The following is a 27,322-nucleotide window of genomic DNA, read 5'->3' as shown; positions in this document are numbered from 1 at the left end:
GCAATTGTTACTTTCCAACATGTTTCCTAGTCTGAGTTTTTCCATCAAGGGTAATATATGTTAAGTTATTAAAGACCATGTTTTCCTATCTTCAAGATATTCCACATTTACAAGCACCCTAACCTTAATTTACTATACACCTAATGGGCTTATGCTTTGTTATGGGCTATTATTGGAGTTCACATCCCTACTACTCGAGGAGATGTTCTCTCTTTTTTCTACAAAAGCTTTAGAATACCTGATAGAAGTGATGGCCATGTGGAAATTCCCCAAAACCATCTTTATGACTATGACATTCGAATGCATCCACTTTCTTGATTTATGATTTTATTAAATTTAGTCCTCTATTTGATGTTTAATTTTTATATATATAAGTTTGATGCAGGGTTATATGATAGTTTTACATGACATTTTTCACCAAGGCTTGGGTTTCTCAATTGTAAATTTTAATTATCGCCTCAAGTAATGCAACTTGTACCTTTTGCATAGTTTTATGTCTACGTAATCCCTCGAGTAAAGAACTACAGCTTGAGTCCAAACTTCCATTTTTTCCTTTTTAATTTTTTGCACTCACCAACCCATGCTCCACTACAAGCTGCTAGCCCTCAGGATTTGAACGTGAGCAGCTAGCTCTAGTAGGGGCACCGAAACTGGCAAACGTGGGTAGTTAAGCATCCTTGCCCATGGACGTGGACTCCAGCATGGTAAAGATGGAAATACCAATCTGGCGATGTGTGAAGCATGATTTTTTTCTTTGATCCACTCTGGCCTTGGTTGCAACATTGGTTTGTAAAGGACCTAAAGCTCCGTTAGCGGTTGCCCAATATAAATGAGATGGGTGCATTGTCATGGCAGACCCTTTACACACACACACACAGCCTGCCCAAACTTGCATACAATATTTGAAGTGCTCGTTAGGCATTTGGTGTGTGTAACGGACTAGCCACCTGCCAGGAAGCTTGGTGTTACTGGAGGGACCCTGGAGCAACTTGTGATTGGCTGGTTTACCTCTGGGCAGCAAGCTTGGCTGCTCATGGAAGGGGCCTCCCCAGGCATGAAGTCATCCACGTAGGAAGAAAGGTTTTTTGCAGCTTGGGCATCTGGTGGGTAAGAGGATGTCCCCATAGTGTGGAGAACGATGGTGAGACACTCTCGTTGCAGGGTGGTGTAAGAAGGTGGGGGAGTAAATGCCATCCCCCATACCCCTCCTTCTTAAGTGGCTCATAGCAAGTAGCAAAGCGGGATTGGACTCGGACTGCAGGATGGAGAGTGTGCCACATCATCACCAGACAATTTGTAGAAGGTTTGGGGGGTACCCTTGGGCACAACCTAGACCCCCAATTACGCCGCACGACGTGTGCGCCGGGCGACGGTGTGTAAGCGGCCTAATTGATAATGCGAGATGTGCAAAAATTTAAAGGAAAAACGTAAAAATGTTGAAACCCCAAGGTGTGGAGGAAAAAGTTTTCTGGTGTTGATTACAGAAAATATAAGCTCAAGAATTTTGGCAAAGCTCCTTGATTCGACAAGCTCATCTACAGGCACAACAAAATGAGCTTGATACAAGCACAGAGATGGAGTATCGAAGCGGGAGAGAAGTTGTAAGGGATGCCGATTGATTTCTCTGTTGGTGAGGAAGCAGCAGCAGCAGGAGCTGACGAAACCTTGGGCTTATCATCTTTGTAAGAAGAAGAAGAACAGAAACAAGAACCCATTTGCCATTGCGCCACAGCGACAACTGAAGAGATGCCGATTGATTGAAGCACAGACACAAGAACCCATTTGCCTTTGCGCCTCAGCCTTAGGAGAACAGAAGAGATTTGGATTTGTTTGCGAAGAACATCAGCTGGGACAGCGTGTCCAGCATGCTCTCCGTACCTGCCTCCTCTTTCTTGTCGCCCGCCCGATTTTCTTCTGCACAATCCGAGTTGCATGGTGTCGCATGTTCCTCTCCTCTGCTTCTCTTTGGATGCAGAGTAGCGAAATGCTCCGAATTTTGTTTTAAGGATCGTTTCTCCACAGGTGGAGCACACTTTGCCCTGACTCAATGTTTGGATTAATTTGTCCGAATATATATTACTGTTGTCGTTACAAAAACATCCTTATTTATAGGCCACTGTGATTGCTGCATTCCGCATGCAAACCTCGCCTTTGCCAGACAAAGGTATCGGTCACTGTGCGTTAAAAAGATAATGATTCTTCTCCCCGACAATTAGAGTCCCTCACTGTTATTGCGGATTTAAGGCGTTGGTTGCCTATCAATTGATACAAAAGCGCATATACTTGGGTGATTTTCCGTTCAACTTCTCGACCCTCTCTCTTCCTTCCTCCCTTTGGCTTGCTCTTTTCCAAACCTGGTCACTGGCAATGACACACCGTCAGGCCAATTTTCCTTTGAAAAGGCAATGTTCAAGTGCATTGATGCATTCAAAATATAACGGTGCATTTAGATTGACCTGGGTTTTATGGTTTACATAAGTCGATTGGTGAACGAGTCTTATATGAGGAGCCGGTCCGAATGGAGGATTTGACTACCTATACACCACAAGAACAAGGAATTAACCAAAGGACATGCATCATTGGCGAGATTTAGAGTCAATGCTGCTACTCACCTTCAGCATGCCAACACAAAATCCCTCCTCTTTGACTTTCTAGTCAAACCAGAAGCACTATATGCAGGTGCATTTTTGGGGTAGATTTGAGGCTAGATTTGAGTGGTCGTAGGTCATAATATTATCACACATGATCCGAGGAAAGAGATGTGGCTAAGCTTGCAACAGGGCGCCTACACATGGATATTTCATTTGGGTTAGGAAATATGGCCGGACAGTTGAAGGTATCAAAGTTTTCCACGGAGTGCTCTCTCATTGTCCATGCAATGAGTTTGCTACCGGGACGAGATATGCTGGTATGCACGGACCACTAGTTGACCTCATATGTCCATTGATCACTTTGTGAGACGTTGCAATATTTCCATCCAATAATCAGAGGCGACCTATGATAAGTGTACATTTAGTGGACTTGTGTATCTTCAGTGCAGGTACATTATTGAGTGCATGAATAGAACACCACGGGATGGACCAGCTACAACATGTTCGAATCTAAATGTAACTCAAGCTTCCTACAAGGATGGCATACCGAGGTTGGACACCTTAGTGCTGTTGGAAGTGTCACTTGCGAGCCAATAAATGAGGAGGATAAGGGGCCAGGGCACTAGGTGTATAGCATGCCTGGATTGGTGAGGTCTGCACAAGTCTGAAGGTGAATCAGAGATCAGCAACATGTGGAGTCCTGCCTGGATCTGCCGCGATGATATGTGGCAGGACAGCAGCACCTGTATGGACTCGTTCATGGCCTGGAACAGGACCGCAATGCATGGGACAGTCTGCGTGGACCTTCTGAAGCATGATGGAGTTTATGGTTTTCAACCTTGTGAGTGACTATCATGAGATTGAAACTGCACTATGTTGTGTTTTTAGAGGATGAGTTTGGAATGTTCCTAGATTCATCTAGGTATATGCTTCTGCCGTATTAGCGGACATGCAAATTTCACCTTGTCAAGTTTTCGTCCAAGTTGCGGCCTGCTGGTATTGTGATAATTCTTTCTATCTTAAATGGTGCGTTGCCCTATTAGCTAGATTTAGATTTAGATGCTCGTTGGGGAGAGACTAAAATGAAAATGTTTAGACTTCACAAGCAGTTGTAGCTTGAATGAAGAGATTTTGGACTACCTTTTGATTAGCCTTCTCCTTTAGTGCTAGCCTTCATCATGGCTGAGTCTGCCCTTCACCTCCGGAGTGCCGACAGAAACTCAGTACGAAGACTTTGTATAAATGGATGCTCAAGTATGTGTGGGTGTGTGGATTTGTATGTGTGAGAGCATATTTTTATACTATGGTCTACACCCACTGTTGGGTGCTGATGACGTCAGTGGGGATGTCATAGTAGCTAGTCCCTGCTATGCATGATGGAGTTTATGGTTTTCAACCTTATGAGTGACTATCATGAGATTGAAACTGCGCTATGTTGTTTTTAGAGGATGAATTTGGAAATGTTCCTGGATTCATCTAGGTATATGCTTCTGCCGTATTAGCGGACATGCAAATTTCACCTTGTGAAGTTTTCGTCCAAGTTGCGGCCTGCTGGTATTGTGATAATTCTTTCTATCTTAAATGGTGCGTTGCCCTATCAGCTAGATTTAGATTTAGATGCTCGTTGGGGAGAGACTAAAATGAAAATGTTTAGACTTCACAAGCAGTTGTAGCTTGAATGAAGAGATTTTGGACCTTTTGATTAACCTTCTCCTTTAGTGCTAGCCTTCATCATGGCTAAGTCTGCCCTTCACCTCCGGAGTGTCGACAGAACTCAGTACGAAGACTTTGTATAAATGGATGCTCAAGTATGTTAGGGTGTGTGGATCTGTATGTGTGAGAGGATATTTTTATACTATGGTCTACACCCACTGTTGGGCGTTGATGACGTCAGTGGGGATGTCATAGTAGCTAGTCCCTGCTATGCAGGATGGAGTTTATGGTTTTCAACCTTGTGAGTGACTATCATGAGATTGAAACTGCACTATGTTGTGTTTTTAGAGGATGAGTTTGGGAATGTTCCTGGATTCATCTAGGTATATGCTTCTGCCGTATTAGCGGACATGCAAATTTCACCTTGTGAAGTTTTCGTCCAAGTTGCGGCCTGCTGGTATTGTGATAATTCTTTCTATCTTAAATGGTGCGTTGCCCTATCAACTACACTTAGATTTAGATGCTCGTTGGGGAGAGACTAAAATGAAAATGTTTAGACTTCACAAGCAGTTGTAGCTTGAATGAAGAGATTTTGGACTACCTTTTGATTAGCCTTCTCCTTTAGTGCTAGCCTTCATCATGGCTGAGTCTGCCCTTCACCTCCGGAGTGCCGACAGAACCTCAGTACAAAGACTTTGTATAAATGGATGCTCAAGTATGTGTGGGTGTGTGGATCTGTATGTGTGAGAGCATTATTTTATACTATGGTCTACACCCACTGTTGGGCGCTGATGACGTCAGTGGGGATGTCATAGTAGCTAGTCCTTGCTATGCATGATGGAGTTTATGGTTTTCAACCTTGTGAGTGACTATCGTGAGATTGAAACTGCACCATGTTCTGTTTTTAGAGGATGAATGTGGGAATGTTCCTGGATTTATCTAGGTATATGCTTCTGCCGTATTAGCGGACATGCAAATTTTACCTTGTGAAGTTTTTGTCCAAGTTGCGGCCTGCTGGTATTGTGATAATTCTTTCTATCTTAAATAGTGCGTTGCCCTATCAGCTAGATTTAGATTTAGATGCTCGTTGGGGAGAGACTAAAATGAAAATGTTTAGACTTCACAAGCAGTTGTAGCTTGAATGAAGAGATTTTGGACTACCTTTTGATTACCCTTCTCCTTTAGTGCTAGCCTTCATCATGGCTGAGTCTGCCCTTCACCTCCGGAGTGCCGATAGAAACTCAGTACGAAGACTTTGTATAAATGGATGCTCAAGTATGTGTGGGTGTGTGGATCTGTATGTGTGAGAGCATATTTTTATACTATGGTCTACACCCACTGTTGGGCGTTGATGACGTCAGTGGGGATGTCATAGTAGCTAGTCCCTGCTATGCATGATGGAGTTTATGGTTTTCAACCTTGTGAGTGACTATCATGAGATTGAAACTGCACTATGTTGTGTTTTTAGAGGATGAGTTTGGGAATGTTCCTGGATTCATCTAGGTATATGAAGCAGACGGAGCTTGATTTGACAGAGCGGAGTGACCAGGATCAGGCCAGGACAGAGACACCTAAGTCTGGAGCAGGGTTGGGCACAAAGATGACACACCAAGGCTGGACACTTTAGTGCTGTTGGAAGTGTGACTGACCCACTTGTGAGCCCCTGAATGAGGACAAGGGGTCAGGGCACTAGGTGTGGGCATACCTGGATAGGTTAGGTCTGTACAAGTCTGAAGGCAAATTTGAGATCAGCTACATGTGGACTCCTGCCTGGAGCTGCCGCGATGGCAGGACAGCAGCACCTGCATGGACTGGCTCGTGCCCTGGAACAGGCCCGCGAGATATGCCATTTCATCCAGAACTCATGCAAACTGAAGCCTTCCACAAGGCCCCGTGATAGCAAGAGTTTGGCAGGCATAAACTCATTGGCCTCATTTTTGCTCTTGGGTGGACTCATTTCCAAAGTAGAACTCTGTATCAAGATGTTCTTGTTGGAAAGACAAAGGTCATTCTATTCGTGGGTTATCATAATCAAGATGTGTATAAGTCTCACCTAATCTACCCTCTCAAGGAGGAGGTGATGGTGTCTTTCTCTCTTTCCTTTTGGTAATGGAGGAAAAGGGACAAGTTCATTATTATATCTCCCCTCCCCTTCCATTCTTTCCTTTTACCAATAAAAGAGAGAAAAGGACTTGCTGTAATTTCTTTTCTTCATAGTTTTAGGGTTTTAGGGTACCTTCAAGGACACCTTGTTCCCTGTCCAAAGAGCTTTTTTTTTAAAGAAAGCCCTTGCCTCGTGACCTCCGAATTTCAAGGTTGTCTGTGCAGATAAGTATAAATCTAATGGCACTTGGATAAATACAAGGCTAGATTGGTAGTAAAGAAAAATGCACAGGCGGAGGGGGTGGATTATGGTATATTCGCTCCCATAGCAACAATAACTTCAATCCACACAGTGATAGCATTGGCAGCCCATCATCGGTGACGAAAAAGTGCTTAACAGGTTGCACATGCAGGAATGCAAGGCTGCCCCAACTCCAATGGAGGTTGAGCTGAAGCTGAGTAACGAAAACAAAACTCAGCTTGTTGATGCAGCAATTTACTGGAGGATGGTTGGTAGTCTGTTGTACTTTTAAACCAGGGTCTTGAGTTTTAAGGTACCTCAAGGGAACATCCGGTTATGGAATTACCTACTGCTTTCGGAGTCAAGCTCAAAGGGTTGTGTGACTCGGATTGGGCTGGAGATTGGGACATACGACGTTCTACTTCAGAATACTGCTTGGAGGGGCCATTTCATGGCTAAGCAAGAAGCAACCTACCATTGCATTGTCTTCTACAGAGGTGGAATATAGGGCGGCATGTCAAGCAGCATGCGAGTCTCTCTGGCTCCGATGGATACTGGAAGACATGGGAGTACTTTAGGAGCAGGTAACAGTTGTTATGTGCGACAACATTAGTTGTATAGCAATTGCGAAGAACCTCGTGTTTCATGCTAAGACGAAGCATATTGAGGTCAAGTATCATTTTATCCATGAGCTGATCCAGAACGAGATTGTGGAGCTGCTGTACTGCCCAAGGGAGGATAACCTTTAAGACATTTTTTACCAAGGATCTACCCAGAGATCAGTTATTGGCACATATTCATGTCATTGAGAGTGCTAGGTGTCGGCATAATTGGATAGGTTAGGTCTGCAATAGTTTGAAGGTGAATCGGACATCAGCAACATGTGGAGTCCTGCCTGGAACTGCCGCAATGACGTGTTACGACAACAACACCTGCACGGCCTGATTCGTGGCCTGGAACAGACCCATGATGCATGGGACAGTCTGTGTGGACCTTCTGCAGCAGGCAGAGCTTGATTTGGCAGTGCGGGGTGACCAGGATCAGGCCGGGACAGAGTCGCCTAAGTCTGGAGAAGGGTTGTGCACATAGTGCAGGAGATTAGGGCAGATCGGGGTCGGACAGATAAGCTGTTTGAGGTCGGGACGGAAGCAGTTTGCTGGTCAGTTTTTACCAGGCCCAAGTCGGCTAACTTGGGGCTTGGCCACTGCCTCTAAAAACCTCTTGGATGACATTGAGAAAGTGCAAAAAATGTTCTCATATGACCCGTTGAAATGGAAGCCATCATGAGGGTGTACAAATATGTGACGAAGGCTAAGAGAAGGGAAATGCCTCATCTACCACAATACGTTTGAATTGCAACTTGCAAGGTACAAAAGACAAACAAAAGCAAGATTCTCGCTACTAATTGGGTACAAGACATTTGAAAATGGTTCAAGAGCTGGAATGTGGAGGAACTACTAGATTTTCCATTAGACGATATGCTAGTTGTGGATATTGAGTTGTATGTTGTGGATGCGCTTGAGCTAAAATGGGAAGAGGATGCAAAGAATAGCAGAGTAAAGCGTTATTGCACTCCATCAATCCCATGTGTTGGGAGAGATATAAAGCAACATTAGGGCGCACTCAACCACATATTGTCGTTCCCATGCCACCCAATGCAAGGCAAGCTATCACACTTCTTCGCACTTGCTCCCATGATTTGGGCCATTGAAACCGGATCATGGAGTGGTCTGGAAAAAAAAGATGGAGTATGCACATTATGTGAAGGGCATGACATTGAAGATGAGGAACATTTACACTCACATGCTGAGCCTATGTCGACATTCGAGTGCATTTTCCAGCATTGATTACCCCAATGTACCAAAATATTCCCACTTCTTGAGATCAGCCGTAGAAATCCATGTCTCCTAGGTACCATTTTATGTCTCTTATTTGAGCATAGACAAGAAATCATGGCAAAATGCGTAAGAATTGAACCCTCTGATCATTATGTAGTCTTCTTGGTAGGTCCTATAGGTCATGTCTCACTGTCCTCCCAAGGAAGCTTATATATATCCAACATCATCATTCCACCAAAATGGCATTCTATGGAGACTATTTTCTTCACTTGAGTAAAGATGGTTTCTCCATCATTATGATACCCGTAGATCACCTATTACACTCTCTTTGAATGACTATGGGCCAGCTCAAGACATCATTGCACCGATTCCACTTTGAATAGGCGAGAGATTGAGGCCACGTGATGCCATCATGAGGCTCTGCCCTTGTGCGACATGCAGGAGGTGGAGATAGAGGAGGATGTATTGCTGAGATGCCCAGATAGAATGAGATCCATGGTAGATACCATTGTCTTTTTGAACAAGGGCACAAGACTTGAGTTGAGTCTTTGATTACCAGAACTTTTTGTGTCTGAAGTAATAAGGCAGAGGGAATCCTCATGTGATTGGAGTAGATCGGGGCTCCGCCCTCTCTCACATATTGTTCTTTCGTTGGTCTTACAAAAATCCAAATTTGTAAGATTGGATATGTTCTAGTCTTAAGAAGATATATATAGATCAAGCAGGCAAAAGGGAACACAAATACAAAGCTCCTAACACTTTCAAAATGATGTTGTGAGAATAAGATGGAATAAGAGAAGGACCTTTGATATAGCTATAGGAATATGATAGAAAATTACTATGACTAATTTCAAATTGTTTAGTTGAATTTTATAACAACATTATCCTCCATAGACTTCACTATTATGTTCATTCTTCTTTAACCCAATTCCTTCTCTTATAAGGTATTAGATGACTGCCTTGATATGTGAACTTTGTGGCTTGTTTAGGTTCTTATTGTCTATGTCTTGAGCGTCACCTCTTTTTGCTGCTTCTTGTTGCATATCCCCATCATCATCTAAATAAACACATATTTAATATGATCTCATTACCACATGTCACTTAGGGCTCTTCTAAACACTTAACATTTTTACCTTTGAAAGGGTGAGGAAATACATGTCACTTAATTGTTTGCATAATTTTGGGAAGACAAATGTGCTCGTAGGATTTTGGGAGCATTGAATTTACATCCTTGATTAGGCATGCCCTCTCGTTTTGGAATGCTTCTTCCAATATGTATGAGACAAAGAATGTAAGGTCCAATTATTGGGTAATTTTTGTAATGCTTTTTTGGCTATTCTTTTTTAAATTGGTACCCATATTCCCTATAACCTGCAATTCTTTATGATCATGCATAAGGATGGAGCTATCCGATTTTGTTATGCAAGGTATTTGTTATGTAGAACAATGGCTCATGCACCAACCTTTTGCTATGCTCCTTTCTGGGTTCTCTTTCTGTTTAAAGATCCTTTGGTAAAGTGCTCTAGATAAACATCTGCTCATAGGTGACAAGACTTGTAACTTCCTTTTTGTCAAGCGAAATGTTGAGTGGGTGTTATCTTAATGCAAATTGCTTTTGGCACTATGCTTATGCTTAAATCAATACCCTTTGGATGAAGGTAGGTAAAAGGCCAGCAATTATTCATTGTGCCATTACCCAACTTGCACAGTCAGACACGGGAACACCTCCCAATCTTGCAAGAGAGCCTCACAAATATTTCGACCAGGTTGGTATAACTGTGCGCTCTGGAGATGGAGGTCATGGAGCCGTGCTTAGCGTGCCTCGCCCTCCAGCTGCAGGAAAAGCTCAAGTGAAAAAGAAGGATAAAGATGAACAATTTAAAAAGAAGAAATTGAGAAAAAACACAGATGGGTCTCTGATATTACCTATGGGTGGCCATGGTGGTGATGTCGTCATCTATGCCGATGAAAGCGCAGATACACTACTTGACTATCACAAAAAAAGAAGGTATTATGCAAAACGAGGAGGCAATGTGGATGCCATGGGCTATCTCACAGGCTCCATTGAGGATGGTACTTCTGCTTCAACATTGCGCATTGCTGTGCCTGTTGGTAAGGACCGTCTGTTCTGCTTAAAGCTACTTTTAAAGATCACGGAATCCTCAAATAAACAAATTTGTGGTGGCTAAGGAGAGGCTTAAGTTGCTTGGGCGACAAAAATCAAATAACTCTACATTGAGATATTTTCTGCAAATGGATCTGTTTTTCCTTTAATTAAAGATAGTTTTAAGTTTTTCTAGTTTCATGGTGGGACTTGGGTTTGCAGGGACTGTGGTAAAGCGCAAGAGAGGAGGGAAACTGTTAGCTGATCTTGTGCATCCCGGTGACAAAGTACTTGTTGCTCGAGGAGGGCGAGGTGGGGTAAGGCAGATCGCTATATCACTTTAGAAGCACTTGACACCCTTTTCTATTTCTGGGTCAAGAAGGGAAGAAAAATGGAATATAATAGGAGGCCAAAAAGGGGCTGAAATGGCAAGTGGGAGAGTTTTGTACAAAGCCTGTTGTTACAAAGAAGCATTTTGACAAGAGTACAGTGAGCTTTATGATTTGGAATGCATCTCGTTTTGTGTCTTTCGCTTGAACAACTAGTTTTAAATGAAGTTCAGAGCCTCTTTGTTTGGAGAGGATTCATGCTGTCTCAAGCGTCATAGAATATTTAAAACTGATGTTTGGAAACTATTTTGCATCTATTTTCTGTAAGTTATTAAGTCAAGTTTTGTGAGAAGTAGTTGTCTGCCCAGTAGCCTTGCCCTCAATTTGATATAGAGGTCAGTTTGTAATTTCTTCTCATTTGTTTTGAGAAAGATCTATGATTTAAAGTTGGGATCTTATGACTGCATTGGGTTATGTGTTGGGACAATTGCAGTTATAAAATCCGGTATCACAAATGCAAAGCAACAGTTGTTTCTTATACCTTTTACAGATAAGCATGATGGAGATTCCAAAAAGCAACAAAGGTCATCTGCGCCCGAAAGTAGATGCTCCAACAATGAAGGACCCAGATGATAAGGTATTTGCAAGCCTTTTATAAAGCTGGTGTAGGTGTGCTTTCACTTCCCCCCTGACACTAGGGAATTCTTGGATACTCAAGATACTCTCCTTAGGATCCTCTACTTGGTCAGTGAACTTTTGTAATTGAATCTCTACTACTAGATTGCTATATATTGTATACTTTACAGAAGTTACGGTTTTAGAAATTTGTCCACGAGTTATAAATCCTATATCTCTTATTTTAGAACTGAAGCTAGAAATATTCTGGGATTGGGCAAGGGAGAGGATATGGGCCTCATTTGGACCCCATCGGTCATGTGTGTATTGTATGGTGTGGTTTGTTTACATTTTCATGGTGTTTGAAATCATGTACCAGTACCCTTGGCTCCACCTTCTCTTGTGCTTGGAAGCACATTTGAGGGCTGGTCCAATATATGGATTCTCTGCACCTTGCTGCTACCTAGATCTGCTTGCTCCAGTGCCTTTAGAGTGGCTGAACTGGAGCCTGCAAGTGTTGGACTGAATGACCCATGTGGCCCTGAATGGGGCCTTTTATAGGGGCTGAAATGCTCCCGCAGACTGGACAATCCAGTCTGTAACAGACTGACTGGTCTGTAAATCTGCCGACCCAGTCTTTGAACTGGCCGATCAGGGCAGGCTTTGGGGGCCTATAACCCCCTCAGGCCTGCTCCATTTCTGTCAATGTCTGGGCTGTATGCCTGCCTAAATGTAGGCCTCCATGGACTGCCTCATCTGCCCCCTGAAATGCCCTTTTGTGGCCCAAGGGATAGCCAGCACCATGGCTGTCCTCTGTGGGACAGGTCACAGGTCTGCCCTGCCCAATCAACCCTGAAGCATCCAGGCCCCAGGGCAAGCCTCCCTATAGCCTGTTTTTCAAAATTCACATCTGCCCTTCTCTTCTAGCCTGCAAATCGCAGCCCTGGAACTGTTCCAGGCTGCACCAAGCCTCCAAAATCAGGCAACAGCCTGCCCTTGAATCGCCAACAAGTGGGTAGACGCAGACTTTTTCTCCAAGTCATAATGTAGGTACCCTAAATAAATGGAGCTGCTTTATGCAGCTACCCTCCCTAAGCTGATGTACTAATTGGTTTTCATGTTGTCCCATAGACTTCTTGGTCTTCCGTGGACGTTAATAGACTTTCTTTCTTTCTTTCTTTTCTTTCTCCGAGTACTGCCCCAATTCTAAAGTTGTACCAAGAAGCTTTTCAACTAAAGGCTTCTGCGGGTGAGGCGAGGCGAGGGCGGGTGAGGCGGCCGAAGCGAGGGCGCAGGCGGGGTGAGGGGAGGGCGCAAGGCGAGGCGAGGGGAGGGCGGGCGAGGCGAGGTCGCAGGTGAGGCGGGTGAGGGGAGTAGGGAGGTAGGCTATGGTGGGTGGAGGAGGGCTCGCAGGAGCAGCAACAGCATGTATATCTATTGCTCACGTATCCATGACTTTTCTTTGCGACTTTCTGTGTCATTTTGAATAACTAACACCTGTAGTGCTATTTGTGGGTGAGTTCTGGTGTGTTGGGGAACGAGAGAAAAGTGTCTATAGACTCAGTCACATGCCTTACTCTTTGCTAGGTCAAATTCCATTTTGTTTGTAGTGGTACATGCCTGCCATTGAGATCTACCCTTGTGAATGTAAAAGCAGACAGATCTTGCTGTGTCAGTGCTTCTATTGTCATTTTTCCTTTTACAGCCTGCTCCAAAGACCTCTCCTTGGAATTGCGATTTTTTATGTGATGAGTTTGAGCATTTTCCCAGATTAATATAGATTATGTTTGTTCTCCCTCCCTGTCCTTGGCATTACTTCTTCAATTGCAATTGGACTTGGAGGCTACATGCTAGTTTGCTTGCAGCTTTTGCCCCCTAGAGCTTTTCTTATTTGTTTCCTCATCCATCATTGGATTTTGCAAGTTGTTGATGCTGTTTAATTTTAAATTTTGATATGCACGAATGTAGAGAAGCTTCATTTTCTGATAATTGATTCTTTGCGGTTCTTACCAGTTTTAATCTTGCATGGGTTTTGTTTTCCTCTAGATCTGGGTGATTGTGTGCCATCACTATTCTCTACCGATTTTTGAAAATTAGATTTATTTATGTTGTTGAACTCTATGTCGAAATCCATTGTCAGTTTTTGAACTCTAAAGTGGGGGGGGAGCTCCAAGATTGTTCCAGAATATCTTGGTACCAATGAATTAGTAAAAAACAAGGGGTGTGGTGCTTTATTCCCATGTTTTGGGCGGTGAATTCATGGTACCCAAGGGAGACAAAGACCAGCTGTGCTCCAACAAGGTCTGAATGGCTTTGCTGAAGTAGTGTCTAGGTGGTCTCCATAGAGGTGAGGTGTAGTAGAAAGATGCCTGGTCACCTCTTGTGTGTGTTAGACGTCATCTCCTGATGTCACCATGTAGAGAGAGAGGGCCTTGCTTGTGGGTGTGCTTGCCGAGTGAGAGGCTAGCGTAGATGAGCGAGGGCTTGAGCTGTGGGTGTGCACGGCCCCCGTGAGGATAGGTGTTCACCCCGTGCTGGCCCGTATTCATGCCATTTTGGCTGGCCATGTGGAGGCATGTTGTGCTCCCAGCACCTTCAGAGGCGCCTAGGGAGTTGGCTTCCTGATGAGCTGGTCGGCCATGGAGGGGCTGGGGGGCGGGGCTATATATAGGCCCCCCTTCAGCCCTCTTTAGAGCATCCAGTGGAGCAGCATAGCCAGCTCAGTTGAGGAGTTTCTGGAGTAGCTGTGCCTGCCCTGTAGAGAAGTCCTAGGGCAGAGGTTTGGTGCATTTCATCCACTCTCTGTGCCTTCGTTTGTTCATGGTTGTTGAGCTGTTTGTCTGAGCTCTCGAGCAGCCCGTTGGTTCCAAGGTTTTCCCCCAGTTGAAGCTTGGTTTTCTCTAGAGATCAATTGCAGTTCTCCTGTGCCTCTCTCTCCTTTCTCTCCTTCCCAGTGTGTGTGTGTGAGGTGTGCTATTGCTCTCTCTCTTTCTCTCTCTCTCATCCGTTCATTTCCGCTGCACTTCTCACAGTATGTTACTGTGCTCAAGGAAAAACATACCTATTGATTCGAGCATGGTTAGGGAGAGAAAAGGAAGAAAATGAATTATGAATGTGGTGATGCAGCTAGGGTTTAGTTGGCCAAGGCATGGAGAAAAGGGGAGGCATAAAATAGTCACAACTAGATTGCATGTATAAATTTCAACTCTGCATGGAAAGGAAAGGAAACAATCAAACTAGAAAATAGGGTGGAATAAAAAGGTCAAAAGGATGGTATTCGTGGATATTTAGACTGCATATAGAGTACATGTCAAAGATGAAGAATAATTAGGGAACTTTGAACAAAGGGGTTCTTTTCCCTCGGGGGAGGGGGGGGGGTGTTTCGTTTGGTTGGGTAGAGAAGGAAATGTTTCTGTACTGCAAAAATATGGAAAGTCATAGGGATGTAGAAGACATTTGAAAGTAGGCTGTCCTTGTTAATAGATAAGGGCATAAACAGTAGGAATAAAGTCATGCAGGGTGCAATGCTTTCAAGGACAAAAGGGGTAAAAAAGGATGGAGCTGAAGATGCTGTTGTAGTTTGATATTGAAAAGGAGAGCAAAGAGAAGAATTGTCTCTTCTAGAAATGGCCAAGAAATAATCAAAGTGGATAGAAGGCAATAGGGGGAATGAGAAGAGAAGGGAAGTAAGGCTGGCAGCTCTAGGGGAAAATGGGGCGATTAGCAGTGGCAGGGCAGACATATCAACAAACTATTTTTACTTCTTACTGTGGTTTTGTTTTGTTAAATAATTTAAACACATGATTACGCTTTCAGAGACATAATGATTGTTGCTTTTGTTTTTACAGGCATTGGTTTTAGGTGCTCCAGGAGAGGAAGTAGCTCTAGAGCTAACACTTCGAGTTGTGGCAGACGTGGGCCTTGTGGTATGGTCCATACTTCTTAGAATTCTTGCCTTAGACTTCTGTACATTGCAGAAAAGGTGTATTGTTTGAATTAAAGATTGGTTGAAATAATTTACTCTGGGAAAAAATTCTGCTTCTTAGCTTTCAATGAATCCCTAGAGAGGTTATTTTGACTGGAATATGACCTTTATACGGAGTTGTGGGCTCTATTGGCTCAGTTATGCAATTGTCTGTCATCTCATTCTTTCCTTGCTACATGGGGAAATTTTCACTTGATGGCTCTGCATGCGTTGTTTCTTCTCTCCGAATGGAAAGACTTCAGCGGCGGTTTGCAGCTTCCAAACTAACTTATATGGCCCAGGCATAATCAATCAATTGGAGAAGTGGTTTAACAGCTACTGAGTGATTCCCTGTAGTGTCTCCGCTGCATCTATAAGAAGCATAGCCAAGAGGCTTCCAAGCAAATCACAGAAGGGACAGGCTGTGCTCCTAATTGCCCTTTGGTCCCTCCCTTTGCCGGGGGAGGATCATCCCCTATTACTAATGAAGGGGTAAGACTATGGAATCTCCAAGTAGTTCCAAGGACATGAATGTCAAACAAAAGATGCATGCTTCTCTTGGATTTCAAGGTTATGACAGAGTGGATTGGGGCGTCTTTACGGGTACCTGCGACAACGGTTGGATTTCCCAGATGATGGATTAGTGATTCCTTTATGCTGCATGTGGATAGCCTAGCCAACTGTTCAATGCAGGTCACAACGGGGATACCTTGTCTCCTATAGGCTCAGTACAATAGGGCTGTCCGTTGGTCCTTATTGTTTCCGTTTGTCGTGGAGGCCTTTTTAATCACAAGAGGCACGATTGCTTGGGATTTTCTTTCTTGAGTAGGAGAAGGGGATTAATGACTTGGAGTTTGCCCTCTTTGTGGAGGGTTCAACTGATAGCCTTGGAAGGGTGAGACAAGATTAGATGTCTATTGCCTAGATTATGGATCGAGGATTAACTACAACAAGTCAGTTGGCTTTCTCACAGATACAAAGGGCTTTATCAAGTGGGGGAACGCCCTTGGTTTTCTACGGATCCCAAAAGATGAGACCAAACTATATCTCGGTTGGCTAGGTCGGGATTCATCAACACTTTTGATGTCTATGTGTTAGCTTCACTACTACAGTAGCAGGTATTAGAACGGTTTGAGAGATTGGGGAAGGGCTAGCCGCTAGACCATTGAAAAAAGACTTTTGGTTGTAAAAAATGTATTTTATATAAATTATATATGAAACCTAAATAATTATCTCCAGGTTCTCTCTCTCTCTCTCTCTCTCTCTCTCTCTCAAAAGAGCTCTTAGATACACACATACACACTGAGGGCTTTTTTGCTATCTCTTCAAAGAGAGCTCTGGGGTTTTGTCCTGATTCCTCTCCTATCCAGACCAAAGATGCTTGGTGGCTTTCATTCATGAGGTAGTTAGGCACCGCAAGAGGCTACTTCAATCATGGAGACAGGAGCAGACTTCTTCCTTGGTAGATTCCTCTCAGAGCTCTATCACGGAGTTCTTCCAGCCAGATCACACGGACCCACACGATACGAGGCCTCCATGTGATCGTGACCCAAAGCCAGTGACTCGACAGCTCAGGCAAAGGTTGACGTGCAGATTACACTTGGGGATAACCCCTCTTTGTTCAGAGTTGGAGCCCGGTCGACAGGGGTTACTGTAGCCCTTGTTAGGTGCAGAGCTATGACCAGGAGACGTCACAGGGTCACACCTATGAGCAGCCCACAACACTCTATCACCGATTTCAAACCTCCATTGCATCTCATCCACCCTTCCTGATGATGATGATGATGATGATGATATTGATATGTAGTCGACCACTGACATGACTATGTTGTACTTAGTACTATGATTTTGCATTTTTTGCATTCAGCATTGGTGTGGATGCTCGTTTAGTAGCTCCACCCTCTCAGCTTGTTTGTACCAGGATTTTCAGAGTTTTATAGACCCATTGGTCTTCCAAAAACTTTAATAAACTTTCTTTCTTTCTCAAAACAGTCAAGATACAGGTGACAACACTTGTACCAGGACATTTCTATGAGAGTGTGAAATGTGCGGAAGCATGTAGCAGAGAGAGAGAGAGAGAGAGAGAGAGAGAGAGGCAAAGAAAACTGTGTGTATAGCAAAGGGGAACACCCCAAAAGAGGGAAAGGGAACTGCTCCAAGTGATGCCAAAAAGGGGGGGAGAAAGCCCTATAAATAGGGCAGCCTGTAGGTTGACTGGGGGGCCTGAAATGGCCGACCCTAGTAGCCGACCTAGGGCCGATCAGCTGGTAGGCTGTCCCAGGCCAGACCAGCCCCTATAAAGGGCCTGCCAGGGCACCTAGGGTGCCCCTAGCAGCCCACTCAAATGTGCCTACCCTCTACTCTCTCCCTAACAGAGCCTGAAAGGGGGCGTGCACACCCACAATAGAGGCCCTCTCTCACTAGATCTACACCTGAGATGCCCTCAACTCTAACAATTTTTCTCAATGTACTAGTGTTTCGCCTGTTTTGGCGACCTAGAAACGTTTCCACGCGTTTTGCCCATGCTTTTTTTGGTGACACTTCTTGAAAACTAAATCATGGTTACACATGTTCATCCATGATGGATATAGCAACCTATAATAGTTCAGGGAAAGAAGAATCACGTGACAAATGGTACCAAGTGTAAAGTGTAGCAGGGAGAAGACTAACTCACTCTCTCTTCTACTAACGGCTGACTCAAACTGATACACTCATAAACACAAGTGGAAGTGGTGGGTTAAGTGCAAGAACTGGGGAATATAGGGGGCCTGCGAAGAGGAGAAATAATTTTTATTATGTCTGCCCAAAGGGGTGAGTACAGTTGCAATAAATGGAGATGAAAGACTGTATGAAAGGAGCTTATCAATGTAAGACTGAGGCGGTGTTTGTTCTGTACTTCCTTAGTTGTCAATTCGATAAAGAGGAGAATGAGATCCTGATCGATGTGACTTTCTTGATTGTTTCTATATAAAGTTTTCATAGGTTTGAGTGCAATTCTGTTTGATGAAAAGGCGACACGGTTTTGTAACTAATTGTCTTATCGCAGGGGTTACCAAATGCAGGAAAGTCGTCTCTCTTAGCTGCTGTCACTAGGGCGAAGCCAGAAATTGCAGAATATCCCTTCACAACATTGATTCCGAATCTTGGGCACCTTGATGGTGATCCTGAGACGGAGGATGGAGGGTTTGCAAAAGGCCCAACGATGGCAGATCTGCCAGGGCTAATTAAGGATGCACACCTTGGTAAGGTCAGTGCTACATTCAAAAAACATAAAAAGGTTTGAGGAAAGGTATCAATTTACTTTGTGTAATGATTCTTTCAAGAGGCACAATTTTAAGATTGCAATGTTGGAAATGCTAACACTACATTATACAACTGTACACAAAGGCAGTGATAGAAAAGTGAATGCTATATCACAGGGGTTTAAATTATAAGAAAGAAAACAACTTCATGTTGGATCTAAAGAAAACTGAAGCTTATTTCAGGGGGCCCTGCTTCAACATTTTTTTCAAACTAACAAGGCCCCTTCGAGTTTGTCGTAATGTGTTCAGTTTGACTACTAAGAGATTGATCATGTGCATTATTAGAGGGGTTTGTAAATGTCGCATGGTAAACATTAAAAAGGACCTTATCTTTCTCTTTTCTCACATGGGAATGATAATGTCACCTTTCAACATTTCATAACACCCACCATTGGGTGCTGTTAGAGTTGGTGGGTGTCACAGGCATCCAGCTGCCCATGGCTATCTACTTGAGACCACAGGGCAGCCTCAGCTGCCGCCAATTCCTAGCCAGGACAAGATCCAGCCTCAAGAGACATGGCAGCAGATCAGTAGCCAGCACTATGCAGTAGAAAATAGCCCTCCAAGAAGGGCATGCAGGCAGGCAAAAGCTCCACCGCTCGGCGCCATGTCTTCTTGCTGATTTATGCTGCCCTCATGTCGGCCATCTCCTCCTCCTCTAACTCAATGTGTTTTGGAGCTGACTCGAAGGCATAGAGGTTGGGGACATGTTGCTGTGCTGGATTGTCTCTTGCTGTTTGATCTGCTGCAACAAGGTCTCTCTGTGTCGCCGCATCTCATCAAAAAGAGGTCAACGCAGACCTGGTCATGGACGAGGATGATCGAGTCAGGAGCAAGGGAGGCTGAAGTAGATTAGGGAGAGTGGAAAGGTCACATTAAGGCGTGGTATGATGCCACGAAGGTTGATTGGTATAATCTCCAGCTTGCATGTCCTTTTTTCCTTTCTTTTACCAAATTCAATCCCGAATTATCCTGCTACCTCGGCAGCCTGATTCCCCGCTTTGTCACACTTATTAGTAAGGCTTGACATCACTATTTAGCTGCTGTGTGGACAGCCACAAATTTGTATATCCTGAAGATCACATTGAAGGTGTAAGATTTGCAGGTTAGTGGTGTAAAAACATTTCACTGCCGTGGAGTTTTAATTTTCTTTGACTGGCTCTATGGAATGAAATCAGGAAAATAGCAAATTGCGTAAAGTATAAAATAGGGCTTTGTTTAGCATCAGTCATCTCAAAAGAATTAGGAAGGATACATATAGTTTAGAATCACAATACATGAAAAGTTCAAGTGCCAAATCATACGATTGCTCTAGATGGATGATTAAACAATGAAAAAAAGCTTGTGATGAGCTCTGGTTTTTAAATCAACAAGGTCAGAATTAACACCTTTCTGAAAGCGTTTTCACATATTGCTATGTGCATATTGCAGGGCCTTGGAAGGATGTTTCTTAGGCACTTGAGAAGAACAAAGATGGTGATTCATGTTGTGGATGCTTCTGTAGAGGACCCACTAAAGGATTATAAAATACTCCGTGAAGTAGGTTGCTCTTGTTTTCTTATTGCCACTTGCTTTCATTAATCTAAATCCTAATATTGAAGCTTCTCTTTTGTACGTTGTCTAAAATGCTATCTTTCCCCACATTGATTAACAAATCTATCAAAACCTGTAGGAGCTGCTTATGTACAATCCTGATTACCTTCGTCGGCCTCATATTGTTGTATTGAACAAGCTGGATATTCCTGAGGTATGTCCTATTAGCACTTACCTTATATGTAGAAGCTTTTTAAAATCCAAGTGGTAGATATGGGGTGACATTTGGCAGGGATGATTCTACTGTTTGCTGATTTACACAATGCCATTTTTAAAGCTTAAGCTCTTTTATGCTGGGAGGAACTTTGTTTTAGAGTGACCATTGATCGAACCATGATATTGTGAGATAGACTCGTGCTCATAGTTTAGATTTAACAATCTGGCTTCTCAATGTGCAAATGCAGGCAAAAGAAAGGTTTGAATCAATTAGAGAGCAGATTGTTCAAATCGGTGCCCAAGCAAATAGCCTTTTAACTCCATTGGATAGTGAACCATTTTCAAGTAACAAACAAGTAGATAAAGATGTCGATCAGACAGAGGAGTCAATATGCACATCTGAAACACGTTCAAGTCATGGAATCGAGTTGTTTCCTGATCAAGAGAGGAGCCTTGACAACTTTCCTGGTGCCGCAGCAGTTCTTGGGATCAGTGCTTTGTAAGTGTGAACATCACTTTTTGTTGTTGTTGCCCTAGCAGGTCACACCGTACTACACATGATTGCCTAGGCAGGTTTTGTTCTAAATGTTTATTTTGGTATGCTAATCTTCTTAGAGCATCTTTAACTTATCCATCTTTTAAGGATATGTACATGAATGGTTTTCATCAATTGTTTAATATTGGGTCTATCTTCTCTTATTCTAGCAATAAATTTGTAGACTTCAAGTGTTGTAGTTTAGGTTGGTTTATAATGGTTAGGTTAGTTCTAAATGTTTAGGTTAGTTCATAACGTTAAGGTTAGTAACACTAGGTCATTTTAAACGTTAATTAATAACTAGTCTAAAATATTGTCAAATAAAATATATTTTAATATATAGTTTACTGAAACTCAAGAGCAACTCACAAATTTGAAGACGATGAAGATGAACAAACAAGATCTCAAATATGGACAGACTAATGCCAACTCTGCAAGGCCCCTCTCAGCATAGTCTTGAGGCTCCTCCATTTTGCTCACTTACCAAGACGTGAATCAGGTCATCAGAGAGAATCTCTTGCAGCTCCACAAATATTGGACTCGGTTAGTATGTACTGAGCGTTCGGTTAAACTCAGCTTCTACAAAGATCATTGCTTACAGATCTCAGAGGAGTGGTTTACCAAACCGCTGGGCTATACCTAGATTCATCTACCATATGCACTGAGAATCTTGTTTGGTCAGTTCTGGGTGTCTTCACACAAGTTACGAGGCGAGGCAAGACGGTTGAAGGCATCCTATGGGAGAGACGGTTCTGTACTCTATGTGAAATGCAGAAGATTGAGAGAGAGGATCACGTTGCATCCAGATGCCTGGTGTACTATGAGATCCGTGGATGACATTATCGTCTATTCAGTAGCTGTTTTGACTTACTTAGAGAGTTCCTAGCACATCTTGATCGATGGCGTGTGGCCACTTTCCTTCTTGAGGCCCAGAGACAGAGAGATCACATCATACAAGCATAGAGGAGAGCATAGGAGGGATAGGCATAGCTCAATCATAACGGTATGATCCTCCTGACGGTCCCACTAGAGTCAAATCAACAACGTAAAAAATCAATACAACTCTTTCACCTTTCAAAAAGAGAAACGTTAGCATCTAATGTGCCCTCAAGGCCTTGTAGGGTCTACGTACCTTGTCTTCTAGAACTCGAAACTATAGAGGGTGTCCCAGATGTATTTCCTCTTCTCTTCTAGTTGTCCATTCACTCAAGATGTATTCACATCTATCAGACTATATTGGCCATTTGTGAGGCACTCATAAGTGCAAGAACCGTGATGATGGTTGTCATTCTTATAGCCGAATAAAGGTGGGCAACAAAGATGAAGTATAAGAGAAGAAATCCAAGGAGATAAAGCCACAATGACTGTAGAAGTAGCCACAATGACCGTAGGAGTAGCTACAACATTTGCAAGAGCAACATGGGAACTTTGATATTGTCACTGTGTATGTTAGGCCCTTTGCAATAGAACTTCCAGTATGCACATGGAAAAGATGCAAGGACTAGTTACTTTCTCTTGGACCACTTCTGCATTCAAAAACTGGGCCTTCTGAATCTTATCTTGAAAGTCTTTGCTCAATCTAGATCTCCAATTCACTATTCTATTGACTCATAACCACAATATTCCTCTACATGTTTGGTCTCTGGACATGTAAACTTTCATCCTCCTCAAGTACAAAACCAGCTTCTTACCAACCTCTTTTTCATGTTTTCTTATGGATGTTCCAATAGAAACAATGGTACATGAGAACTCTAAAGGAGTTTGATGCATCCGTTGATGACCTTGGAACTACTTAGGTGCTCCCAAGAGATATTGAAGCCATTAGACTCAAAAAGGCAAAGCCATCTTGGTAGTCCATGACATGAATGATGTTCAAGAATCAAATGCATTTTAGGATTCAATAGCGCACTCACATTGAAGGAGCCCATAGGATTGAGATGCACTCCATACTCCCTAGCAAGAATCTTGAATTATCATAGTAGAAAGTCATAGGTACCACATGTGCGTGGACCGTATCTGATGTTTGCTTTAGGTGCACATGACTAGCTCAGGAAGCCTAGGGTGGCTTGGGGCTAGGCAAATCAAATTACGGTTTCTGCTATTTTTAGATGCACTGGGCTCAGGCCTATATAAGGAGACCAAGGGATCATTTTTCATTGCGCAAGGTAGAGCAAGCTCAGCTCTTCCTTGCTGGTCTAGATCCTGCATTGTGTTGTGGACTCCTAGCATAGCCCAAGACCTAGAAGATGATCTGAGGCCCTTGGGCACTTCATGGTGGTAATGGGACGCCAGGCGGGTTGGGCTCTGGTTGGGAGATGTGCGAGCAGCTCAGCTCGTGGCTCGGAGGGTACGCCCCAATTCTCGAGTGTTTTCCTCACGGACGTCATGGTTGGGTGGTGAGGTAGCCTGCAATCATCTATGTTGTTTACGTGTAATATGATTTTGGCATTGTTATGACACAGTCAAAGCACATATATAAACTGTTAGAGCGGTTCAAGTTTTAGGACTACAAGCCCTTTCTACTGCGATGGAGCCAAGGCTGAAGTTATCCATTAATAATGATAGTGAACCGTTTGATTCCACTATCTGTAGTCAAGTTGTTGGTGCCTCATCTACTTATGCAATACTAGGCCAGATATTCAGATTCAATGTCCTAGTTGAGCAAGTTTAATGCACAGCCTAAGGAAACTTCATTGGCGGGCTGTCAAACATGTTTTCCTCTACTCGCAAGGCACACGATCATTTGGATTGTTATTTCCCAGGAATTGTGACTCCCAGTTCTCGACAGTCACTCAATGGAAACTGTTTCTTTTTGGAACATTCATGCATGTCATGGTTGAGTAAGAAACAATCAACGGTTGCTATCTCCTCTTGTGAAGCCAAGCGCAGGGCAACCTCACAACAACAATTAAATGTGTTTGGTTGCGACGATTGCTCGTAGATCTCCTACTGCAATTCTCATTGACGATTAGACATCTGTTGTAGTAGCACGAATTCTTATATTTCATGGCCGTACGAAACACATTGAAATTCACTATCACTATGTCAAAGAGTGGTAACATGTAGGGGAGGTCATCCTAATCATCTGCCCCAAACATCAAAATGTGGCTGATCTGTTCACCAAGGCACTAACTCAAGAAAAGTTCGACAACACTTTAAACTTGTTTCTATTTGATGATTGGGATCACACCTTGTACACTAGGACATTGTCACTGCAGGGGGGTGTTGGAAATATTAAGGCAGTGGTCAATGTTAGGTTAGTAATAAGATTAGGAGTACTTTTGTCCTCATTGAGTTTTTTTCCCCTTAACCATAGATTGGAACCAAGTGGATCTAAAAGCTAAGTACAAGTCTGATGGTACTCTCAACAAGTACAAGGCAACATTGTTGGCCAAAGGATATTCACAGGCAGAAGAGCTTGATTATGATGAGACCTTTGCATCGACGGCTTGCATGGAGACTATTTGGACAATGATTGCAATGGCTGCTAAATACAAGGGCACATCTATTATATGAATGAAATTTGCATATCTCAATAGAGACTTGGAGAAATACCATGTGGAAGAGCCACAGGGCATTCAGACCAAGAGTACCATGGTGTGCAGACTCAAGAAGGCTCTCCACAGGCTGAAAAATGCCCGCCAAGCTTGGTAGCAATGCATTGATGACTACCTCTCACGAATTGGTCTTTGTCGAAGTTTGTCAGATGCAAACCTGTCGCTCCATTCAAAGGGGGACAATAGAATTATGGTAAGATGATCTCATCTTGACTTGGGATCTCAACAAAAAGATAAGGAAGGTAAAAGTTGGCTACTATTTTCTACTTGGGTTAGTGGTCATTTCTTGGCTCAGTAAGAAGCAACTAAGAGTCACTCATTCATCCATGGAGGTGGAGTACAAAGCGTCCTGCATGGCATCAAGCGAGCCCTTATGGCTCAATGGATCCTTGAAGGCGTGGAGGTTCTACAAGAAGTGGTGGAGATCTTCTGTTCTTTGCAAGAATCAAAGATGCATTGCGATTGCAAAGAACCCGGTGTTTCATGCACGAACGAAACACATCAATGTTCACCACCACTTTGTTAGAGAGCTGATAATGGACGAACTGAAAAAGCTCACCTATTGCCCAATAAAAGAAAATGCTGCAGACATATTCACCAAGGCTCTTTCTCGGATTCCGGCGGGATAAAGGGAGGCTGTAACATGGGGGAATGCAGGTGGAGCAAAGGAGGGAAGCCTAATGGCTGAGGAGATATAGCCTGAAACCGATATAAGCCTGATTGTATTAATTAGAGTAGGAGTCACACACACTTTTAAATGTTTTCTAGTAGACATTGTCCTATGTCTTCTTTCCTGTTTGCTTCCATGCCTACCTACAATGCTTGTTATAGAACACATTCAACAACAGGTGAATCAAGAGTATGATAAAGGGCACCAGGTAATACTGTTGACGTCATATGCAAATGTGGAGTTTGACATAGGCCTTTTGGTGGCAGAGGCAGCACCTGAGTAATCTAGGAAAGTAAGAAGGAACTATGTATTAACAGGCCTCAATAATAAGAGGGAGAAGGAAGGAGGCCTAGTATAGAACATACACCATTTTGCTCAGCTGCAAGTTTTCTCTGACTGGATGGGCTAAACAAAGGGGTCTAAGAAGTGCAGAAACCCACATCAAAGCTTTGTTATATAGACACCTTATTAATACAATTAAGTGATGCAGAAATGGTGCGCTTCGATGTATATAACTGAGAACTTTGCATGGATATGGAACCATATTTGTATATATAATGATTTCTTGATTCTGATAATTGCAGGCAAGGACTTGGCATAGAAAATTTGTTGAAGACCATAAGATCGATGCTACAAGGTACAGATTCTAGGTCTGAGAAATCTATAGAAAAGAAGTTGCATTTGAGGCGCGAGATGTACAATCAACCACGATGGGAGATGTAAATGAAGTTAACCATTTTGTTCAAAATTGTATGCAATGCAGAGAAGTGCTTTACCAATTAAAACACTGCAATCTTTGCTATGCAAATGTGTCCTTTGTTAAGATATTGTCTATGTATAATGAGTAATATGTGTTAAATTATAAAATCTAAGAGTAGTCAATTATTATAACTGCTGAAAATTCATCAAATGGTTGGCCATGTTCTTACAAGAAGAGCTGACGATTCTGCCTTTTGAGGCTTTCTAATTAGTTCAATACTGCTCTTCAAATTTACTGTATAGTAACGTTGACATTACTGAGAATTTGTTTGACACTATGGCTGCTAGTCATTCCTTTTTCTTCCCCACGCACCCAAAATTAAAGGAAGCAAAAGGAAGAGAAAAAATAACTCAGTTTGACTTAAGTTACTTCTAATTCTTATTTGCTTTCCAGGAGTTAAGAGCCTCCGTTTTGTAGAGCGAAAAAAGTCCTATTTATTCATTGGTGGGTGAAATTTGGAGAGGTGGAAGGGGAGGCGATGGAGAATTCAATTCACCATGCATGGCATGTCCAAAGTGGAAGCAATCTTTATCCAAGGAAAGTTCACATATGAGAGAGAGAGAGAATGCAGATCTGTATAAACACAACCCAAAACAGGCTGGAAATGAAACTCCACCACGAGTAGAATCACTCTCCTCTATTGGATGTCAGTAGCCTTGGTCGAACAATATAGAAGTCTGATCTATTTGGTACTGATATTTTCCTGAACAACGTGGTATTGTACTTCCATATGCTTGCTGGAGTATCAAACGATCGGTTCTTTGCAATGGTTATGTAGTCACAAATGTAGGATGGTCAAGTCATCCTGTCCGCAACCCATGTTATTTCGGATCCACTTGAGACATACTACTTTGCATGTCACAATGCAAAGAGCTCAATACAATGCCTCTGTCAAAGAGAGTGCAACAGTATGTTACTTTTTGCTCAACCATGAGACAAAGCTACTTGCCAATAGAAAACAAAAATCTAGAAATAGACCTCTAGGTGTCCAAATCTCCTATTTGAGTCACAACAATCGCTAAGCAAATTTTTTGAGCTGTAATTGATGCCCTACTCCCAATTCCCTTAATGCACCTGAAAACTCATGCTGCCATTATTCTTCCTTGGTTCTAATGAAAATTTACTCAAGACCCCAACTGTATAGGTGATGTCAGGTCTGGTATTGGAGAGAGAAATGAGCCTACCAATCAACCTCCAATATTCTGTGATGTTCGTTAGTGAAGATAAGTCTTCCTTGGATAGCTTTGCCTTTACCTACATTGGCATTGCTGCCGGTCTGCACTCCATCTGGTAAGGCTCCAGAATCTCTAG

At 43.0% G+C, this 27,322-nt stretch overlaps 1 protein-coding gene across 1 annotated transcript; it reads left to right on the top strand.

Moving 5' to 3' along the window:
* The first annotated feature begins 1,430 nt into the window (after positions 1-1,430).
* LOC147883260 (putative GTP-binding protein OBGC2) lies at positions 1,431-26,139 on the top strand. Its single transcript, XM_087400106.1, has 10 exons — positions 1,431-2,022; positions 10,089-10,538; positions 10,753-10,847; positions 11,410-11,496; positions 15,323-15,400; positions 18,485-18,685; positions 20,172-20,279; positions 20,413-20,487; positions 20,738-20,988; positions 25,836-26,139. The coding sequence occupies exons 1-10, from the start codon at positions 1,866-1,868 to the stop codon at positions 25,972-25,974; spliced, it is 1,641 nt and encodes a 546-aa protein (XP_087256232.1). The 5' UTR covers positions 1,431-1,865; the 3' UTR covers positions 25,975-26,139.
* Positions 26,140-27,322: the final 1,183 nt, after the last annotated feature.

This window comes from Dipteris shenzhenensis, chromosome 28 (genome assembly GCF_047967505.1).
Source record: "Dipteris shenzhenensis isolate YYH24624 ecotype China chromosome 28, Dip_SZ_1.0, whole genome shotgun sequence".
NCBI classification, from domain to species: domain Eukaryota; kingdom Viridiplantae; phylum Streptophyta; class Polypodiopsida; order Gleicheniales; family Dipteridaceae; genus Dipteris; species Dipteris shenzhenensis.
The sequence above is the reverse complement of the archived record's forward strand: the minus strand, read 5'-3'. Positions and strand labels throughout refer to the sequence as shown.